The 20,531-nt window shown below is 42.8% G+C and overlaps 1 protein-coding gene across 2 annotated transcripts in view; it reads right to left on the bottom strand.

Annotated features, from left to right (window-relative positions):
* The window catches only part of MARCHF5 (membrane associated ring-CH-type finger 5), a 61,019-nt gene that overhangs the window by 38,512 nt on the left and 1,976 nt on the right, over positions 1–20,531 (bottom strand). Inside the window, exon 2 of one of the 2 annotated variants that reach the window (XM_039546395.1) lies at positions 19,069–19,539. The exons of the other annotated variant lie outside the window; for it this stretch is intronic. Within the exon in view, the coding sequence (XP_039402329.1) occupies positions 19,069–19,088 (20 nt within the window). The 5' untranslated portion in view covers positions 19,089–19,539. The remainder of the gene's footprint in view (positions 1–19,068; positions 19,540–20,531) is intronic. 2 annotated transcript variants of the gene reach the window in all.

Raw genomic sequence — 20,531 nt, 5'->3', positions numbered from 1 at the left:
TTAAAAGCCAGTCATTAAAATCAAGGACAGTCAGACTAATCTTAACTTTAAAAGAAACCAAAGCATTTGAAGCTATGGAAATGCAGTTAAATCACTCAAATCTTAATTAGGTATGGGGCAGAAGTAACACCCCCCCACCTCCATTTTCTCCTCTTTATTCATATCTACTTTGTAACATGTTTTTGGATCCAGAACTGTAAGGGCTTTCAGGCGTCTTCCACATGCCAACTTCTGCCCCTAAGTTACACCCATGGAAGTGTACCAAAGACAGGTTGCACAGAATAGACAAGATGCAGAATTTGGTCTGCAGAATCTATATTACTGATGTAATACCTGCAAAGCAAAGGACCCAGCTTGACATTCAGATTCTAGAAAAGTGTGCAGGGCAGGAAGTTATTAAAAAAATCTATTTTTTTCCTTTCTAAACTAAGCAAATATGGGCTGCAGTAGATAGAGACCACAAAGAACTCACAATGCTATTTTGTGACAAGGGCTGCTGTGTCACCCTTTTTTAGGTCTTTGGCCTTCTGTACACTTGCAAATTTCACAGCTATAATACATCACTAGTGCAATTCCCTAGTAATAGCAATGGTGGAAGCTGTAAACAGAGGCAGGACACAGAGATTTTGTTCACCATGTTATATAACCATATTAAGTCTGAGCCCTATCTCCACTTCAGCTTCCAGTATTGTTAAAACTGGTGGACCTACACAGGTAGTGAATTATGGCTATGAAGCTTGCTCCTGTACATGCACTCTTGCAGTTTTTAGCCCTTACGCTTGTGAAGATAAGCACTGCATAGGTACACCCTGAAAAGGCTGTGTGTGGTCCTCAGTCTAAAGAAAGATATCTTGATACAGACATGCTAATTGTTTCTGTTCAACTCAATGGGGAATTAACTCTGAAGTATGACTTTGGCTGCTTCTGCACTTTTAAGGAAGACTGTTGCAGGCTCCATCAGCATTAATGCCACAAGCATTTTTATAGCCTTGTTGCCCTTATGTGCCCAGAGCAGGTCCAAGTGACAGGGTGATAAAAATGCCCCAAGTAAAAGGAACTACAATAGTCAAGCCACAAGATGACAAGAGACTGGGGGGAAGTGGTGAGACCACTATTAACAAGTAAAATCAGTGTGATTAAAACCTGTCAGAGACATCTTAACCACTGACTGATGCATGGTGGCTGGTAAACAGGGAGTTATCAGCTTTGGCTGATAACTCCATTCACACAGTGAGACAAACCAAACACTTAACTATTCATAAAAATATTCTCTGACACTGCACTCTTCATAATATTTCTCTCTGGCCACCTGAAAGTAGAGTCAGAATTTCTATGAAGTAACCATCATTTATTGTAGATAACACCCTTCTGCAATCATAGACCACTGTTAGGAAAGTGGCATCTCCCTCCTATTAAATGCTGGATGAAGGAAAAGTCAAAATAACCACTTTACTCCTGCTTCTGCTTTTAAACAAAATCTGGATTTTATTCATAACAGGGAGAGAGTTGGCTGTAGGGATCAGATTGAATAATTGCTATAAGAGTATTAAAATGATATCAAGTATCAGAGAGGTAGCCGTGTTAGTCTGGTTCTGTAAAAGCAGCAAAGAATCCTGTGGCACCTTATAGACTAACAGACGTTTTGCAGCATGAGCTTTCGTGGGTGAATGCCCACTTCGTCGGATGCAAGAGATGAAGTGGGCATTCACCCACGAAAGCTCATGCTGCAAAACGTGTTAGTCTATAAGGTGCCAGTATTAAAATGAAAAGTTAAGATTCCTACAGAACTGTTTTGCTTTCTTACAGTGATAAAATTTAACCCTGACAGCAAGGAGTTGATTATATATGTGACTAATACAACAGAGACATAGGCTATTTCAATAAGGATTGTAACAGCAATATAGGAATTGAACCATTCCTTAGTTATCTGTGACTGTACTGCAAAATCTATATGGAACTGGGCAAGCCATTCCATGGGTTTCCTTGAAGAACAATGCAGCATTAATAGCCGCTTCTGGCTGAGAGTCTACACATCTGAAAATCCCTAAGGCCGTTTGCATCGTCTGGTCCAGAACATCCCCTGAAGTATCTGCATCTAAGAAAAAGGATTTAGTACAACTAACTAGAGAGGGATTTATATAAACAGTTGCTAGGTAGGATTCCCAAATTTCCTCACTCAATATTAGATTTTTGTCAGGCGCTATTTCAGCACTGCATGCTGCTCAATTGTTACCCCAACATCTTTTTGAAAATAAATATTTTTCTACTCTTGTCTTTCAGATACATAGGGAGAGCACTCTTTTCTGCCCAATGGTTCTTTCAGTCCTGGAAACCTATTTCGCCAGTACCAGTTCTCCTGAGACCAAAAATTCAGGGATTTCTGCCTCAGAGGCTAAAAAGTTTATTTGCCCTTTTTATGAGTCAGAAGATGGAAAAGTGGAGACTGGAATTTCTAGCAGTCCTGCTGGTAAAGCGATCCTCTAACAGAGACCAGCAGGCAACAGCAATCAGTGGAGCACCCAAGCCATGACAGAAACCACACATGGTCTTCTGAAGATAAAAGCGCCAGAGAACCTTATTCCTGTATTTGCTACTTCCTAGCAAGATAAAAGCCCGAGACCCACCACCCCATCCCCAAAAGATGTTGCTGCAGTCATGTAGCTCCTTCACCACTGGGATCTGTGAGTCATCCTTAGAAATCCAGTTTGGAGCTTTTATTCTTGATGAATGAAGTTCCACAGCAGAGCTGGGTAGTTCAGCTAAAGCTGTGGACTGTACTACTGCAAGATACCATCTAATCAAAGAAGTTTAAGGTCTATTCAAAATACTGACAAAACAAAATGTCAATGCAGTCCTGCAAAGTACCACTGCAACACCTATTGCATTAGTCATTAAATGAGTACTCTTTGGATGAAGCTCCATAGAGGTTTTACACTCAAAATATAATGGACTTTTTTTCCCCCAATTAAAGAAGTTTTTTGCTTTTTCATATGGTAATAGAGCAACAATATATGCATCTTTTAAAAATGATTTTCTAGTTACTCCATCCAGTTTGCGAGGCAACTATTTAAACCATAAAAGACCTATGAAAAGAATCACGTAATATCCTTTAACCTTTAGCCAGTTATGAATAATGAACAACAATCCCTTGTATTCTGTCATCAGCTTTCTCTCTCTATTGACAGTGGCTGCAGCAGAAAGAGCTAAATAAAACCACTTGGTTCTTGCCAGATTTTCCATTTTCTTGTATTGAATAAAACATGACCTTGATCTTACTACTGAATCAGGTCACTACTCAGATAACAACCTGAAATAAAAAAGGCTGGCTAAGTGGAACAAACCATCATTTCTGACAAACTCAAACCTCTTTCCTTGATGCGCTCTACAAAATCAAAACCAAAACACTAATGTATTTTTCAACACTGTTTTGACTTAAAAAAAATCAAGCCATATAATTATTTCAACCTTGGAGTTATGGTTAGAGCTACCTTCCGATTCTCTCCTATGCTTGTAAAAATCTCCAGTCTCAAAATATCTTTCTATTTTGGCCAGTAAGAATTAAAAAAGACAATCTCACCAATTCAGTTCTCTGCAAAACAAACCTAAAACAAGTTGTTTTTAGGAAGAAAGTCTGTATGCAATAAAAAAAAACCTGGAGTGAGGGAAGAGCCCCTCAAACTCAAAGCTCCTATACACCGAGCACCAAATAAACAATCCTCAAAGCCTGTTCCAATGTCACAAGCTAATTCTTGCTTAAGAGCAGTTTTCTTCAGAGCCAAGCAGTTCTTTAACACTAAGAAGGCCCCACATCCACCTGTACCTGCTTGACAGCATATCTCCATTGCCAAGGGGGCTCCTCCAACATTAAGATCATCCCCTCACGAACATACTGCTCTCTGCAGGCAAGATGCTTTGACACAGTAGGTTACCACACCAACAGGTTCAATAATTGACAATAATTTCTAAGAATGGATCTCTCTACCAAGTCTGGTATACGTCTCTGGACCATCAAGTGGTCCAGAGATATATACACGGAGCACATCATGGGACACCATCAGTACCAGGCCGAGTAATCGAGAACGCCAGTCAGGGAAATAACCCACTTCCTTCCTTCCTTGACGAACCAAGGGACGCACCCCACCCATCTACTTATTCACTACACCAATACTGACTTGGACTCTAAATACATTCTATGAGTGGCATACCCTAAATAACTTATCCACTGACGCTTTAAAAACGCCTGCACCCCCACCTGGGTCTATGCTGGTTATGTACTATGTATATATCTCATGAACCTTGTAACCGACACTTGTAATCCCTCATAACCTAAGCCTGACCTCAGATGTACAATACCTTCCTCTTTAACTTGTGTACGTTTGATTTTAAACATTAACTTTAATAAAAATTTTAAATCTGTTATATTGACCTAACCTCCGGTGTAGACAACACTGTCAATGTGAGAGCTTCTCCTGTCAACATAGCTACTGCCTCTCACGTAGGTGGATTAACTACACCAACAGCAGAAGCTCTCCTGTTGGTACAGTAGCATCTTCACTGAAGCGCTACAGTGGCAAGTTGCACTGGTGCAGCTGCACCACTTCAGCGCTGCACGTGAAGACAAGACCACAGGATTAGAGGCTTCCCAAACATTAAGTTACAAACCTCCTTGTTGGCATGAAAATATTTCTCTCTCTAAAAAGAAAATATTTAGCTGTTGTGGACGTTTTTAAAAGGTTAACTCTAAGTAAAATTAATGTTTAAATAATTCTTATTGTTGCTTTAACTAAATATAATACATTACATACTAAATAAATAATTACATCATTTGTATTATATTATGCAACCAACATAATTAAATTCAACACTTCTAAAACTGAAACATAAAATGTGGGGGGTATTATTTGAAAAAAGTGTGTATTATCAAGTAGTCAACTATGTAGATTTAGTGGAGTTTCCATGATTTGCATAGCATTAAGTTTTTGCTTTAAATGTACAATGTTTTTAAAAACAATGTGCTATATAAATACCATTAAGAAAAAAAGGAAGAACATTTTTCCTTTCTGGCAGCCCATGCTCCTAGAATGTAACTTTAATGGAGGTCCTGAAACAAATCCAGAAAAGTACACCTGAGGGACTTTTAAAAAAAAAAATTCTTGGATGTCGAAACATAATTTAAGACAAACATTTAGAGGTTATTTACAACTAAGTTATTTTGTTAATTCTAAATTGCTTGTAATGATTAGGGTCCATCTACAAACTATAAAACAAATTACATGTTGTGGTTTAGAAGCTCGACTACAGTGAATAAAATGAAGAGAAGAAAGATTCACTTCTGCCACCATTTCTTTCAAAGTAAACTTTCAGCTGCATGGTTATTCAGGTCTGGCTGGGAAGGTGATGGAGGCTCTAGCTGGGATCCAGCAACAGCTCCTGTGATAGGAGCCCTCGTAACATCTACCCTGGTTAGGGGAAGGAAGGTAAACATGGCATCCATTTCTGTTCCTGAGAGAGACAAGAGTCCAGATGGTAAGAAGGGCAAAGTAGCCCATTATAATTGATAACATGACTGTTCCATATAAGTACCGTCTACTGGGTTTCTTCTGAGGAGCTAACCAGAGGCATCTAACCCATGGAAAATTACAGACAGGACACTTCTTAGCAAGGGTGGGTTACTAGCTGAGATTAAAAATCTTCCATCAGGCCCGGTGAAGCGCCCAGATTAAGTAGAGGAGCATTATTAGAGACCTTCAAGCAGAAACTATTTATTTTTCAGATTACAGGCAATTTTTTGTCATGATTAATCTACTATATGTATTATTCACTAATTCTTAAACATCTTTAACTTTCTGTCCATACCAGATTGATACTATATATTTCCCCCCTTGAACTAACCTTGACTTCTCATGCTGCTATGGTTCTCCATTACATTCAATTTATTTGCCAGATGTTCATCATTAATTGTAACAGATTATAATGCATAAAAAAAGTCACTTAAACTGCAATTATTTGGAGCTTCTAGAAAAAAAATATTCTTCATCATGCACTGTCACCATGACCTAAATTATACCTAATCTGGAAAGAAAATCAAAAGCCACTGAATCACTGTGATCAGTGGGTCAATAGATTCAGTACCCTGTCATGTTGGACCTGACACAGCAACACTAAAGTTAGAGCTTCTTCCATGTCTTGATCTGTGAGCTTGATCCAAGTGGCATTTTCAATCCACAAAAACCGTCCCTTCAGCTCTACATCAAATGGCTCAAACTCAAAGAAAACAGAATAGGAAAAAGGAGACCATCAAAGATATATGCAGGAAATCTGAACTCAAGCCCTCAAGTACTTGGCGTAATCACAGCTGTGATTTAATGATGAAATACCACTACAGTTTGAATAAAGATTAGACAACAGCTTCCTTAGAATATCAGAGTATTACTCTTAAACCAGGTCTACACTACAAACTTACACCAACTCAAGTTATGTCAGTATAGAGCTTTCGCAGTTAGTATATTGCTTGCATCCGTGCATACCTGGCTCCTTATGTCAGCACAGTGCATACTCACTAGGAATGCTTGTGTAGATGCAGAGTGTGGTGTGCCATGGGTAGGCATCCCACTGTGCAACTCGCCACGGTCTAGCGCACTGACTTGCAGGAAGTTTGACTATACATGATGAGGCTGAAACAAGTCACACGGGGTGACTAAGAGCATGAGGCCAACTTCCCATAATTATATCTGTATGCCATAATTTTTGTGCCTGTTTTCAAAAATCCCACAAACCTGCACAGCCCTCTTCGCTGTCTACTATCTCTGACAGAAGTATGGAGCCTGCATAGCTCTGCACTATTGTCATGAGAATTGCAAGCACAGGATGCATGATCCTTCAGTATTTGCTGAGCCGCAAGAACCACTGAATGAATGGGGAATATGACAATTCCTGGGAGGACAGATTGCTATGGGAGAACCAATTCAGCTGCAGATGGCGGAGCAATTCTTCTGTGCCCAAGCAACAAGCACTGACTAGTGGGATCGCATCATAATGCAGGCTTGGGATGACAAGCAGTGGCTGCAGAACTTTTCTATGTGCAAGGCCATATTCCTAGATCTGTGCTCTGAGCTTGCCCCAGCCTTCCAGCACACGGACACCAAAATGAGAGCTGCACTGACAACGGAAAAGTGACTGGTGATTACACTATGGAAACTTGCAACGCCAGATAGTTACCAGTCAGTCCGGAATCAGTTCGGAGCTAGGAAATCCACTGCAGGGGCCACTGCGATGCAAGTGGGCAGGGCCATTAATCACCTCCTGCTACACAGGACTGACTCTCAGCAACATGCAGAATATAGTGGATGGCTTTTCAGCTACAGGGTTCCCAAACTGTGGTGGAACGACAGACAGCAGGCATATCGCTGTTTTGGCACCAGACCACCTTGCCACTGGGTACATCAGCAGAAAGAGCTACTTTTCTCTGGGTATGCAAGCATTGGTGGATCACCAGGAGCACTTCACTGAAATCAATATGGGCAAGTCTGGGAAGGCTCACAGGACTTTTCAGAAAGCTACAAACAGAGACTATGTTTCCCGACCGGCAGATTACCACTGGCAATGTTGAAATGCCAATAGTGATCCTGGGGTACCCAGCCTACCTCTTGCTCCCCTGGCTCACAAAGCCATACAGCGACCACCTCAAGAGCATCAAGGAAAGGTTCGACTACCAGCTCAGCAGGTACAGAATGACAGTTGAATGTGCTTTTGGTCATCTGAAGGGTGGTTGGCATTGTCTACTCACAAGATTGGACCTCAGCAAGAAAGATATCTCAATGGTAATGGCTGCCTGCTATATCCTGTATAGTACCTGTGTAGCAAAGGGTACGTCCAGACTACCCACCGTATCGGCGGGTAGCGATCAATTTATCAGGGATCGATATATCGCGTCTCATCTAGATAAGATATATCAATCCCCGAAAGCGCTCCCCATCGACTTCAGAACTCCACCAGCGCGAGCAACGGTAGCGGAGTCAACGGGGGAGGCGGCCGTTGATCCCATGCCGTGAGGACGGGAGGTAAGTTGGAATAAGATACGTCGACGTCAGCTATGGTATTCCCGTAGCTGAAGTTGCGTATCTTACATCGACACCCCCGCCCCCCCGCAGTGTAGACCAAGCCAAAGGGGGGGGAAGTTTCTGGGATGGTGAGCAGAAGTTGAGTGGCTGTCTAATTTGAACAGCCAGACACAGGGGCTATTAGAAGAGCGCAACATGGAGGTATACAGCTCAGGGAGGCTTTGAAAGACCATTTTAAAAGTGAGCGTAGAATATAACATTGTCAATGCACCTATTAATTGTTTTTGTTACTGATCCCATGAGTTGTGTGATATTGTGCATTTACAGGTAACTGGTTCCTTTCAGAACTGCTGAGCACTCAGCAGCATATGTTGTGAACTGATAAAGATGAATTATGTGCCAAATAATAGATTATCATTCTCTAACAAAATCAGTGCAAAAAAATGTGCCATTTTAAAACAAATACATTAAGAACTTAATACAACTTAAATTAATAAAACAGAACATATGAAGGGGAAAACATTCGTGTTCATTTCAACTGTACATACACCAACTGTGGCTTTCACAGATCAGTGTATGTGAAGCTGTGATTGTTTTTAACATGATCCAGGGTGGAGTGGGTAAGGGTAGTGCAGCAACACCTGATGCCATGTGTGATGTTGAGGGGGGTATAGAGAGATCCCGATATTGAGCTCTCCCATGGTCCGCAGAGGGAGGTGAGCCCGGGACTGCTGAACCTGCACATCCACCGGAATCTGCAGTATATGTGTTTGCTGCCTGAGAGGCCACATTATGTCCTGGTGCATCTCCCTCCTTTTCCTACTGGGACTCCTGAGCCTCTCTCTTCTCCCCTCTTTCCTTCTTCAGGCTGTCTGCAATGTTAATCCTCCAGACTAGGCCCTGTGCTCATGGTCTGATGCAGTAGTGGCTTGCAGGACCTTACTGAACAGGTCATCCCAAGCCCTCTTCTTTCTCCTCCTCATCTGGTTCAGGCATTCCATGAGCATGGGGTGGGGGTGGGGGAGAGACCATGAAGTCTGCAGTAGCAGCAACTGCAGATAAAACACACAGAGGTACCATTGTCAGTGTATTCACAAAGAAAGCAAAACTTACGATGCCAAACTAATTCTCCTTGGGATTGTTTGTGCACAACACTAGTCACAGCACCAGTCATGGTGAGTATGGGACTCCGGGTGTTGGGGAAACGAGGAGGGAATTGCTCAATTGCATGAATCTAGACGTATAGGGCAATTACATTGAGTACTGGCACTATTTTCCACAGGCAGTGGTGATTTTAGCTGATCTCTCACTCCTGAGGGTAACAAAGGCAGAGAGAATACAGCTGCTGCTGGCATCCCAAAGCTGCCAAGGGCCATATGCTGCAGCCTGCATACCGCAATGGTGCCTGCTGAAGTCATCGCTGAGCGGTATGAGCAAGTGCCCTACCACAGGGAAAGAAATAAGGCAGCCTTCCACAGAAACCTTTGGGAGAGGACTGCAGAGTACCTCCATGAAAGTTTCATCGAGATCTCTCAAGAGGATTCAAGGGACATCCCGGTGTACATAAACAAATTGCTCTGTATGACCCCCCCTCCCAACACCTGCATAAATGAAAAGCTGATAACACCTTAATCTCTCTTGGTTGTACCATTACTTCTTCTAGAACAAGTAAAGTAATTAAAAGTCAAAAGATGTGTCCTACTTACTTTGGAGGTACCATCCCTGTAACTATTTATTCCTTCCCCTCCACTGAGCTCACCTGTGCTTGACTGGACTGTGGTGGAGTCAAAAACAGGTCCTGGCTCCCCACGCAGATGGATTCCCCCCTGCCCTGGTCATCTGATCCCCATATTTCTCTTCCTCATCTACCACCTCCTCATTCTTGCTGTTCACGGCAGGGGTCTGAGATTTGGGCTACTCAGAAATATCCATGGTGCCGTGGGGAGGTGTTTCCCCATTAAATAGGGCACGCAGCTCTTCATAAAAGCGGGTGGTGAAACTTTCCAGCTAGGGCTCAGCCCTCTCTCACCTTCCACTGTCTAATGGACAAGAAGGGAGAGAATCCATGTGTAGAAAAGGATAGGCAGGGTGCGAAGGCAACAGCTGGTGAAACTGCTACGATTACCTGTCGTTACTCAGTTTGCTTGGTCGCATGGTGAATGGATGTTTAATGCAGCTGCATGGGGGCCTAGTGTTTCCTTAAATGCAGGTAACCCTGGTATCTCCTCTTTGCAAGATCAGACAGGGCTGGGTCATGCTGCTCGGAGCCACGAAAAGCCTTATGGACATGAAGGCTGGGGCAGAGTTATCCGAAGAACAGGGAGGGGAATCCCCCCTCCAGTTACGTGCCTGGATTTCCCTTCCTCAGAGATCTGCCAAGAACCTTCTGATCTCTCCCCTGCCCTCTTCGCAGCCTTGATCATGGCCATTCTCTTCTCGCTGAGATGGACTAGAAGGGGCCTCTCTCCGGGCGGTTATTATTGAGCAATTCAGCATCTCTCACGCGCCCCCCGGCCATTGAGTGCGCTGCTCTGTAGCATGTCAGCCCAGGGACTCGGGGCTGCTAGGCTCCCTGGCTTCGTGTCAGCAGACGCATCCTGGGTCCCATGATAGATGGCAGGAGCTGTGACTGTCTCAAACTGTGGTGCTTTGGGGTGGGGGGTGGATACAGGGTCACCCGACGAAAGATCGGGACAATCCCAGAAAGAGCAGGAAGGATGGGAACTTGGGATTCCAGGAGGCCAAGTGGCCGTGGAGACTGGGCATCAGAAATCCAGCGGGTGCTGGGAACAGCTGCTGTATCAACTCCTCCTGGCTGCCAGAGGCGAGGGCAGTACCTGCTCTGCAGACAGCAAGTTGGCCTCTCTACCTCCCCCCTTTCAGCTGCCATGGAGCAGCAGCTAGAGAGCAGAGCAGTGGCAGCTGTAAGGTGGGGAGAGAGCACCCCTCCCAACCTTACATTACCCCAGAGAACCTTCCAGGCACCCCAACTCCAAGGGTGGGATGGAGGAAGAACCTACGAGGCCTTTTCCATCTGCCTCTGCTACACTCATAGGAAATGCTTGTCACTAGCTTATTTCTCTGCTGTCAGCGGTGCTGATCCCATGCCAGCAGCTGGGCTTTGTGGCCCTACAGAAAACCTGGGCCCAAATCTTGCCCTCCCTTCCAACCTCTTTGACCCCACCAGGGCAGACTTTGACCCTAGTTCTACTAAATTAAGGTCTGGATGACACCAGAGGTGGCAAGGTTCCTCCCAACATTCAGTTTCTCTGATGATCCAACTCTGATGGCCATTACACACCCCCAACATCACCTTTCCAGAGGGAGATCTTCTCCCCTTTGGGGGTCCCAACGATTCTCCACCCCTCCAATTATTTTCCACTGCTTTATATGTTTCACCCTCCCAGGAGCGGCGAGCTAGGCAGGAACCCTTCCACGGCTGGAGGAGCTGCTCTGAAATGGCGTAAAGTCATTCCTCAACTTCTTGGCGCCACAGGCAGTCCGAGGAGGGAACCCCAACGTGGCTTTATTGTGTTCAAACATCATTTTAATTTGTTTTTAGTGTTCAGTTTGTTGAAGCCAACTCTTGTGTTTGTCATTGTTTAAATCACGCTGGTCTTAAAAGGAGCAAGCTCTTATTTATTATGTCCACATGAGAGTCACACTCCTGAAACTATATCCTACAAGCGCCACTTACCAGGCCCCCAGCAGTCCAGGGAATTTTTAAAACATGTTTCTCTGTAAACGTATTTATATGAGTATCTGGCTGTCTGGTGTCTCTCTTTTCCTGGGCAATTACTGTACAAAGAGGGAAAAGATTTTTTTTTTTTGCTGTTATTTCTTTCAACTGAAATTTAAAAAAAATAAAGGGATTATTTATTTCTTTTTAATTTGTCATATTTTTGTAACCAAAAAAAAAAAAAGGGGGATAGGCTGGACTCGATGACCTTTCAAGGTCTCTTCCAGTTCTAGGAGATTGGTATATCTCCAATTATTACCTTTTACCTTAAGTGTGCAGCTTGGCACTGGATCGATTGTTGGTCTCCCTGGCCTTCTGATATGCTTGCCATAGCTCTCTGCTGCTGGTCCCGTCATAGCTTTTATCCTGCATCCCCTGAGCAATCTGCTCAGCAATATCTCCAGTCTACTCCAAGCTGGAGTGTAGCCAGCATGGTCAGCTGGGCAGTTGCACTCAACAATGGAGAGTTGCTAGATATGCTCACCAAGCCAGGCAATCAGAAAAAGGATTTTCAGAAATTCATGGGGCTTTAAGGGGAGGAGGGCTTTGGGTCCATGTGACTTCCTGGGCAGTGGAATTCACAATGGTGACCACAACAGTCAGTGTGGGGCATTATGGAACAGATGCTGGAGGAAAGTTAGGGTCGACATAAGTAATGAAATGTCTACATACACATGCACCGCTTGGGGGAGGTGGTGTTACTATGTCAGGATAATGGGGTGCTTACAGCAGGAGATCAATTTTAATGCAGATATGTGTACAACTAGGTTGTCGTAAGCTGCCTTGTGTTGACATAACTTTGTAGTGTAGACTAGGCCTTATTCTACAATTAATTTTCCATAGGAATAAAAGGTTGACTATTATTTTATCTATTAACTTCCTTTACCATTCATTAACAAAACTTACCCTTAGATATCTGGAGTTTAAAGAGATCACTGTCAAGATAGTATTGATTTAAAAAAATATTTTTAAAGATCTCTCTATACCCCCCCTCAACATCACACATGGCATCAGGTGTTGCTGCACTACTCCTACCCACTCCACCCTGGGTCATGTTAAAAACTACACTTTGAACATTATTAGATATGGAATACCCTAAGAGATAAATGGTTCCTTGCTGGAGCTAGAGAAGTACAAGGGGTGCTCCCGGCTAGCCAAAGAGAACTCCAGTACAATGGACAGCTCAGTGCTAGTAGGGACTAGGGGAGTGAGGAAGAGCTCCTGGCTGCCATCTGGTCCTGAACTTAGAAGGGCCCTGAGCTAAAGGTAAGGTGTCAATCAAGGCTGGGGCCAAGGGGAAGGGGCGGAAAACAGTTTTGTTTTGCTTGCTAAAGGACAGCAGCAGATGGCTGCTATTCTTCTCTGGGTCTCTGGGTGGGGAAGTGGAATAGTGGTGAGCTCTTCCCCCGCCCCACCCCCCGCCACAGCAGGAAGGTTAACCCCCAACAGAAGGAAAGAACTGTGAGGGAAGCTGAAGCCTAGCCAAACCAACCAAAGGGTGAAACCAACCTTCAGGAGGAAGGAAGGGGGGGGGGAGGGTATGCCCAGGGCTGGGGCTGGGACTGGTTTAAAAACTGCACCAGACAGAAGGGGGAAGGGGAGGTGGGTGTGGGTGATGACATACAACATGTATTGTGTGCACTGAATTATGTTTTGGGAAAACGCCCCTGCATATAATAAATAATAGATGGACATTACAAATGTAAGAAATAAAGGACAGGGCAACTGTTGGGTATGCTAACTTTGACTTTTAAAATCTTTTCAGAAATATAGCAGCAATAGAACTTAAACAATTGTTCTGACAAAAAACAAACAATAAAAGTCAGGAAATGCAAAGATAGATTCCATTAAATAATTCTGTGTTGCATTAGCTCAGATGACCCCAAGCTCTTTCAATAAAAAGTTTCCAATTTCATTTAGGTAGTGCAAGGATATACTCTCTGGACACAAAAAATATTTAACACAAATGCATTAAAAAGGACAATCAACAACAGCCAGACTTTCCGCGTTCTTTTTTTACCTGCTGTTACTGAACTAAGATAATTACAAAAAAAAACAACCAGTGTTTACTTTTTCCATTTGACAACACTTTGTACATATAGTCTGTTTCACTAGCTTGTCTATATAGGGGAATCCACTCAGCAAATACTTTTTTTTTTTTAAAAATTTTGACAGTTCATTCTTCTCTCTTCTTTTTCTCTTGCTGGTATGCCAATAAAAGTTAAGAGCAGATATCACGATGCAGCATGCAGCAGCAGCAGTTCAAGTAAATGTGGACATGGCTGAATGATTTAACAGACACTGGTGTCTCATAAGGATGCATTCTCCCCCCTCTATTTGGCATTGCCTTTGACTTAGGCTATGGTTATTTAAATTTGCAGCGCTTGCAGGTGGTGTGAACACAACACCACACCCTCCGCTGCGCGGCGGCGCAGTGTGCGTGTGTGCCCCAGGAGCTGGAGCCGCGCGCTGGCGGCTGCAGTTATGTCCAGCCCCCCCACAGGGAGGGAGAGCTGAGGTGCTGGGAGCTCTCAGCGCTGGCGCTTTGACTACTAGCGCTAGCTGGGCGCTGCGAAGTGCAAGTGTAAGTGCAGCAAGTGCAGCCATAGTTATGAGGAAAAGTTGTAACACAGCAGATATAACACAGCTAACAACACTAGAACTACACAGCAGAACTAAACCAGCAACCCAGCAACAAAACCAACCAAGCAGGAAGCAAAAGACAAAAGCAAAAAGAGCAAAGCATGCAAAAAAGTCAAAAATCAAATAAAAAAAAAAAAAAAAAAAAACTCATCAAACCTCTCATCTCATCTCAAGCATTTTGCTAGAAGGTAAAGGGAGGAAAGTCAATTGCAATAATTCAATTCAAAACAAGAAAACAAGAAAGCCAACAAGAAATATCCAGAAACAAACAACACAGCAAAGACAAGGCAGAACAAGAGCAATTCACCAACTTAAAAAAACAAATACAAAAACCCAACTACTTCATCATTTGATACAGTTCAACAACGTATCTCCAAAATTATACATTAAGGGGTTTGAACGTAAGTTATCATGCAACAGTGCAATTTGTTTTTAATTAAGAAAATTTTTCTTCATTTAAAAAAATCTCACACTAAATGCATTTTATTTATTAATATTTCTTTAATTTATAAAATGCAATGATTTGGTGTTTTAGTAAGTAACATTGAAATAAAATATGAAAAATAGGTTCATCTGAGAATTGTCACTCTAGAGGGATACGAGAAATTCCTACCAGCCCCTAACTATAAACACTAAAATCTCATTTGTAAAGAGATTAAAAAACAAAAAAAACACTGTTGTGATCAAATACTTCAACATGTACTTATTCAAAATCCATGCCTTGATATCAATGAGAAAAAGAAACAAATTGAAACCAGAAGTGATAATCGTACTCAAAGTGGACAAAAATTTAATTTAAATCAAGTTTTTAAAATACAGTAATTTTTTTTTTAAAATAAGAATATTTAAAATTAAATTTGCAATGACAACAAACTATATTAAGGCCTACAGTTACCAAAATCTATCAATCATTTAAATTAAATAAAAAAATAAGCAGTACAAGTTTGCTGCTAAAGTCAAACCACAGTGAAAATCACTGGCTAAACACCTGGAACCCAGAGTTTGTTAAAGTGCTAAACCAGCTTTTGACACAAGTAGCCTCTTCTGCAGGTACAGAGAGAATATTTTCTTCATTTCAGTTTATTCAGCCTGCTAGTGCCATGTAATGACTAGTTCATCCAAAGCTGAAAAACTGACTGGGAACTGACTGGGAACTGAAAAAGCTTGTTTTCCTCTACCAATATATGAATAAAAATGAGGTGCGACAGGATGAGATCTATTATTCTAAAATTGTGAAGGAGATGGAGATCAGAAATAATCAGTTGAATTCATTAACCACAGATACTATTTTGTCTAAATCGGTTTTAGATGTAAAACATGTTTCCATAACTTATTTATTTAAATACTTAAAAAATAAAATAAAATGCTATTTTTGTGCATTTAATTGAATTCCAATTTCCACTCCCAAAGCAACTTAACATAAATGTCAAACAAAAAAAAACCTCTAGTAAATAAGAAAAGCATCATTAACCATTTTCTATCATAATAATCCAAATAAATGTATGTTGAGCTATATAATTGCTTAAATAAATGTGGATTGGTATAGTATCTCCTCCTGATCAGCAAAAAGTAAGGTCTATATTTAGCTACAAATCAACGAGAATCAACTTCTCTTTAGGAAAATAACTAAGAAGTACAAAGGCAAAACAAGATTAAAATAATTTTTTTATATCAAGATTTCCTGCTTGCTAATTTAAATCATGATTGAAAACTGATTAAATCCAGCCACCCTGATATGGTGTTAATTATAACAGTATTCATTCAGGTGATGTTATCATACACTAACACAGTGATTCTCAACTTTTTCCATACTAGCACACTCTTTTCCAACTACAGTACAACCTCACAGTTACGAACTGACCAGTCAACATACACCTCATTTGGAACCATAAGTATGCAATCAGGCAGCAGCAGAGAGGAGAAAGAGAAGGAAAAAATCAAAACACAAATACAGTACTGTATTAAATGTAAACTGTTAAAGAAATAAAGGGAAAGTTTAAAAAAGATCTGAAAGGTAAGGAAACTGTTTCTGTGATGGGTTTCAGAGTGGTAGCCGTGTTAGTCTGTATCAGCAAAAACAATGAGGAGTACTTGTGGCACCTTACAGACTAACAAATTTATTTGGGAATAAGCTTTCGTGGGCTAAAACCCACTTCATCAGATGCATGCAGTGGAAAATACCGTATTTTCCGGCGTATAATACGCCCAGTCGTCTGAGACGACCCCCTAATTTTCCAGTTAAAACATAGGTTTTGGCCTATACTCGCCCTATAAGACTACCCCCCCTTCTTGCTGGAGCCATGATGGGGCCGCTGGATGTGCGGTAATATAGTCAGTGATGAGCTGCCAAAATCTTAGGAACCGGTTCCCTACTGGGTCTTCGGCGGCACGGCTCCGGCGGCTGAAGGACCCACCACCGAAGACCCGGTAGGGAACCGTCCAGTGAGTACACCCCCCACCCACGTCCTGCCCCCCCTCAGAAACCACAACCCATAACCCCCCTGCCCTGCTCCTTGTCCCCTGACCACTCCTTCCCAAGACCCCCAACCCTAACTCCCCCCCAGGACCCCACCCCCTGCCAAACTTGCCCCGCTCCTGACTGCCCCGACTCCATCCACCACCATCCCAATAGACCCCAGGAACTCCCACGCGGCGCCTACCCAACCCCCCCTTCCCCATCTCCTGTCTGCCCCCCCAGAACCTCTGCCCGATCCAACCCCTCCTCCCCCGCCCCAGTCCCAGCCCTGGCCCTGGCCTCTTACCCCTGCCGGGGGCCAGGGTCGGAGCCGCAGGGCCCAGCTCCCCGGGCCGACACCGGAGCCGGAGCCGCAGCCGCGGGGCCCGGCTCCCCGGGCCGACACCGGGACCAGCGCCGCAGCCGCGGGGCCCGAGCTGGGCCAGGTCCGAGCCGCGCAGGCGAGACCAGCCCGAGCCGGGGGTGCTTGGCTGGGACCGGGCTGGGGCGCTCGGCCAGGGCCAGGAGGAGCCGTCCCGCCCCTCCCCCACACTCCCGGCTTACCTGCCCGCTCCTTTTTTCAGGCTTCCCACGAACATTTGATTCACGGGAAGCCGGGGAAGGGGAGGAGAAGGAGGGTGGAGCGTTCACGGGAGCGGTGTCATCTATTAAGCCTGCTCGGATTGGCTGAGTCAGAGAGGCGGGCTATTACAACCTTTGCCAATCCAAGCAGGCTTTGTATGCATTAATAGAATACACCAGTGAGACCCCTCCCAGGATTGGCTCAGCCGAAGCTGTTTATACCCGGCGTATAAGACGACCCCCGATTTTTGGGGGTTGATTTTTAGTTTAAAAAGTCATCTTATACACCGGAAAATACGGTACAGTAGGAAGAGATTTTTATATATAAAAATATATATTAATTACACACACACACACACAGAACACATGAAAAAATGGGGGTTGCCATACCAACTCTAACAAGACTAATCAATTAAGGTGGGCTCTTAGCAGGAGAAAAAAAAACTTAGTGATAATCAGAATGGCCTATTTCAAACAGTTGACAAGAAGGTGAGAGTAACAGTAGGGGAAAAATTAGAATGGAAAATAGTTTTTAGTTTCTGTATGACCCATCCACTCCCAGTCTTTATTCAAGCCAAATTTAATGGTGTCCAGTTTGCAAATTAATTCCAGTCCTGCAGTTTCTCGTTGGAATCTGTTTGTGAAGTTTTTTTGTTGAAGAATTACGACTTTTAGGTCTGTAACTGAGTGTCCAAGGAGGTTGAAGTGTTCTCCGACTGTTTTTTGAATGTTATAATTCTTGACATCTGATTTGTGTCCATTTATTCTTTTGCATAGAGACTGTCCGGTTTAGCCAATGTACATGGCAGAGGGGCATTGCTGGCACATGATGGAATATATCACATTGGTAGCTGTGCAGGTGAACGAGCCCCTTTTGGTGTGGCTGATGTGATTAAGTCCTATGATGATGTCCCTTGAATAGGGTTTCATTTAAATTCAGAGGGTTAAAAGCAGCATTTAGCTGTATGAAGTCAATGTTCAGTTATAAATCTTTGAAAGAATAATCATAACGTTTTGTTCAGAAGTTACAAACATTTCAGAACTACTAACAATCTCCATTCCCAAGGTGTTCGTAACTCTGAGGTTCTACTGTAGCTGGGTATCTACCCAAGAACCCCCTCCCATTTAACAACAAGACAAAGTAGAAGGAAAGGCTGGCTATAACTCCCTTGACATTTGTTCATAATCCAATGCTGAAAACCCATGCACTCGTATTTTTTGGTGCCAAATATTAAGGTTTCTCTTCTTGCTGACCACCATATAAAACATAAGGAAAGCAATGACACGTATCTATATGACGTTGGCAAGTACAATGTGTAGGAACGCTACCCTTCTCTGTGGCTTTTGTAACCTTTCTTCAATCAGAAAGAAATACCATTGATGTTATATACATGTCAGTCCCTCTAAATTCCCTTTTCGGCACCCTGCTGCATTCTCAATTAAATTCAAACTCTTCGAGGCGTACTCCTTCTTACCACTCTGTCATTTTCTCATACTTTCCTCTGTACCATCTTTCATGCTGCCTGTGTACTTAGAGCCCCTTCTCCCATCCTGGTTGCAAAAAAGGTGAGTTTCTGCTTGCTTTTTACCTTAGAAATATCTGGAGCATCAAGTCTAGTATTCCCTAGTTTTGCTGGAGGACTTCTTTGGGAAAGATATTGTCAGTGATGTGTATGGTGAGCTCATACATCTCGAGTCAACAGGTTGCATGTAAAATCTTTAACAAAGACATCCTCTTTCACCGAAGTGTTCATAAGGCATAGGAACTAACCAATATCATGGTCAGATTAAAAATCTCTTCCCCTTCAACTGTTCATCTTTAAGTCTCTTGTGATCTTTAACTTTAATTAGTTTTACATCTGCCACAAGCCTGGTCTTCTCTAGGAAAATTACCTATTGCTGACAATGGATGCAGTTGAACTGGTGCTGAACACGGTTTAACTGCAAATGCAGACCTGGGTGCTGAAACATTGCTGAACATGTTTGTTACTGACACTTGCCAATGGGTAATTTTTCTAGTGTAGGCAAAGCCCTAAAGAGTTTTCCATGATACACAAAACCTGAAAAAAACAAGCCAAAAATAGTTTTTACTTAGAAAAAAACATTTGTGCCTTCCAAATTCATAAAGCAGCAGCAAAATACACCAAAACTCATGTTTGTTTGGTTCCCGCCCCCCATTTAAAGGTCATTATACCCATTTACCAGTCTAAGACCTCAGCTGTACCAGCGACCACCCCTTACCTCCCATTAACACACTAGCCCACAACGGAGACCATGAGGCTGAGTGTAAAGCAATTCAGGTTGTTACCACCTTAAAAGAGGTGTTCACTGGAACAAGCTACACAGTTGTGATGTGATATTACATCTGTATGTGGGGCTGCAATGAACCTCCAAAGTGTGTGTTTTAGATCTCGTGTACAACACTAAAGCACCAATTTTATCAGAAGCAAGATAAAAAAATACTAGTGTTACAAAGAGGGAAATCTAGAATAGAATTTAGAAGATACTGAAGTACAGATGGACACATTCCACTGTTTGATAACCTGCCCTGTTTTGGATTTGCAATGTTCTCCCAGATTTTTTTTTTTTTAGGAATGTTCTTCCTCTCAGTCATTCTACCATCCTCTCCACACCTTTATTTTCTTCCTTGTCTCTTCTCTCCGTTACTTCTCCTATCCATGTTGTTGTTCACCTTGACACTGCTCCTTCTCAGTAGCTCCAAAATCCAACTCTTTCTTTCCATTCCTGCTTCCAAAACCATTGGTAATCTCTTGTCTACATTACTGAAACCTCCTTGACAATCCCCTGCCTAGATTATAACCTTTTTCTCTCTGGCTGGCCTGACTTTAACTTTGCACTCTTCCATCCTACCAAAAATGCAGACACCAAATTTATCTGCTTTTCTCTTTCCCACTACACCACCCTCTTCCTCCTACAAACTCCTCATTCTCACCTTAAACGCTGCACATAGCTCTCCCCCTTCCTCACATAATTTAGTGTCCATCGCTCTTCTGATGGCAGCCTATATTTCACTAATTCCACTTTCCTTAAA

The sequence above is a fragment of the Mauremys reevesii genome, linkage group 7, assembly GCF_016161935.1.
Source record: "Mauremys reevesii isolate NIE-2019 linkage group 7, ASM1616193v1, whole genome shotgun sequence".
Classification (NCBI taxonomy): domain Eukaryota; kingdom Metazoa; phylum Chordata; order Testudines; family Geoemydidae; genus Mauremys; species Mauremys reevesii.
This window is presented reverse-complemented; position numbering and strand designations above follow the sequence as displayed.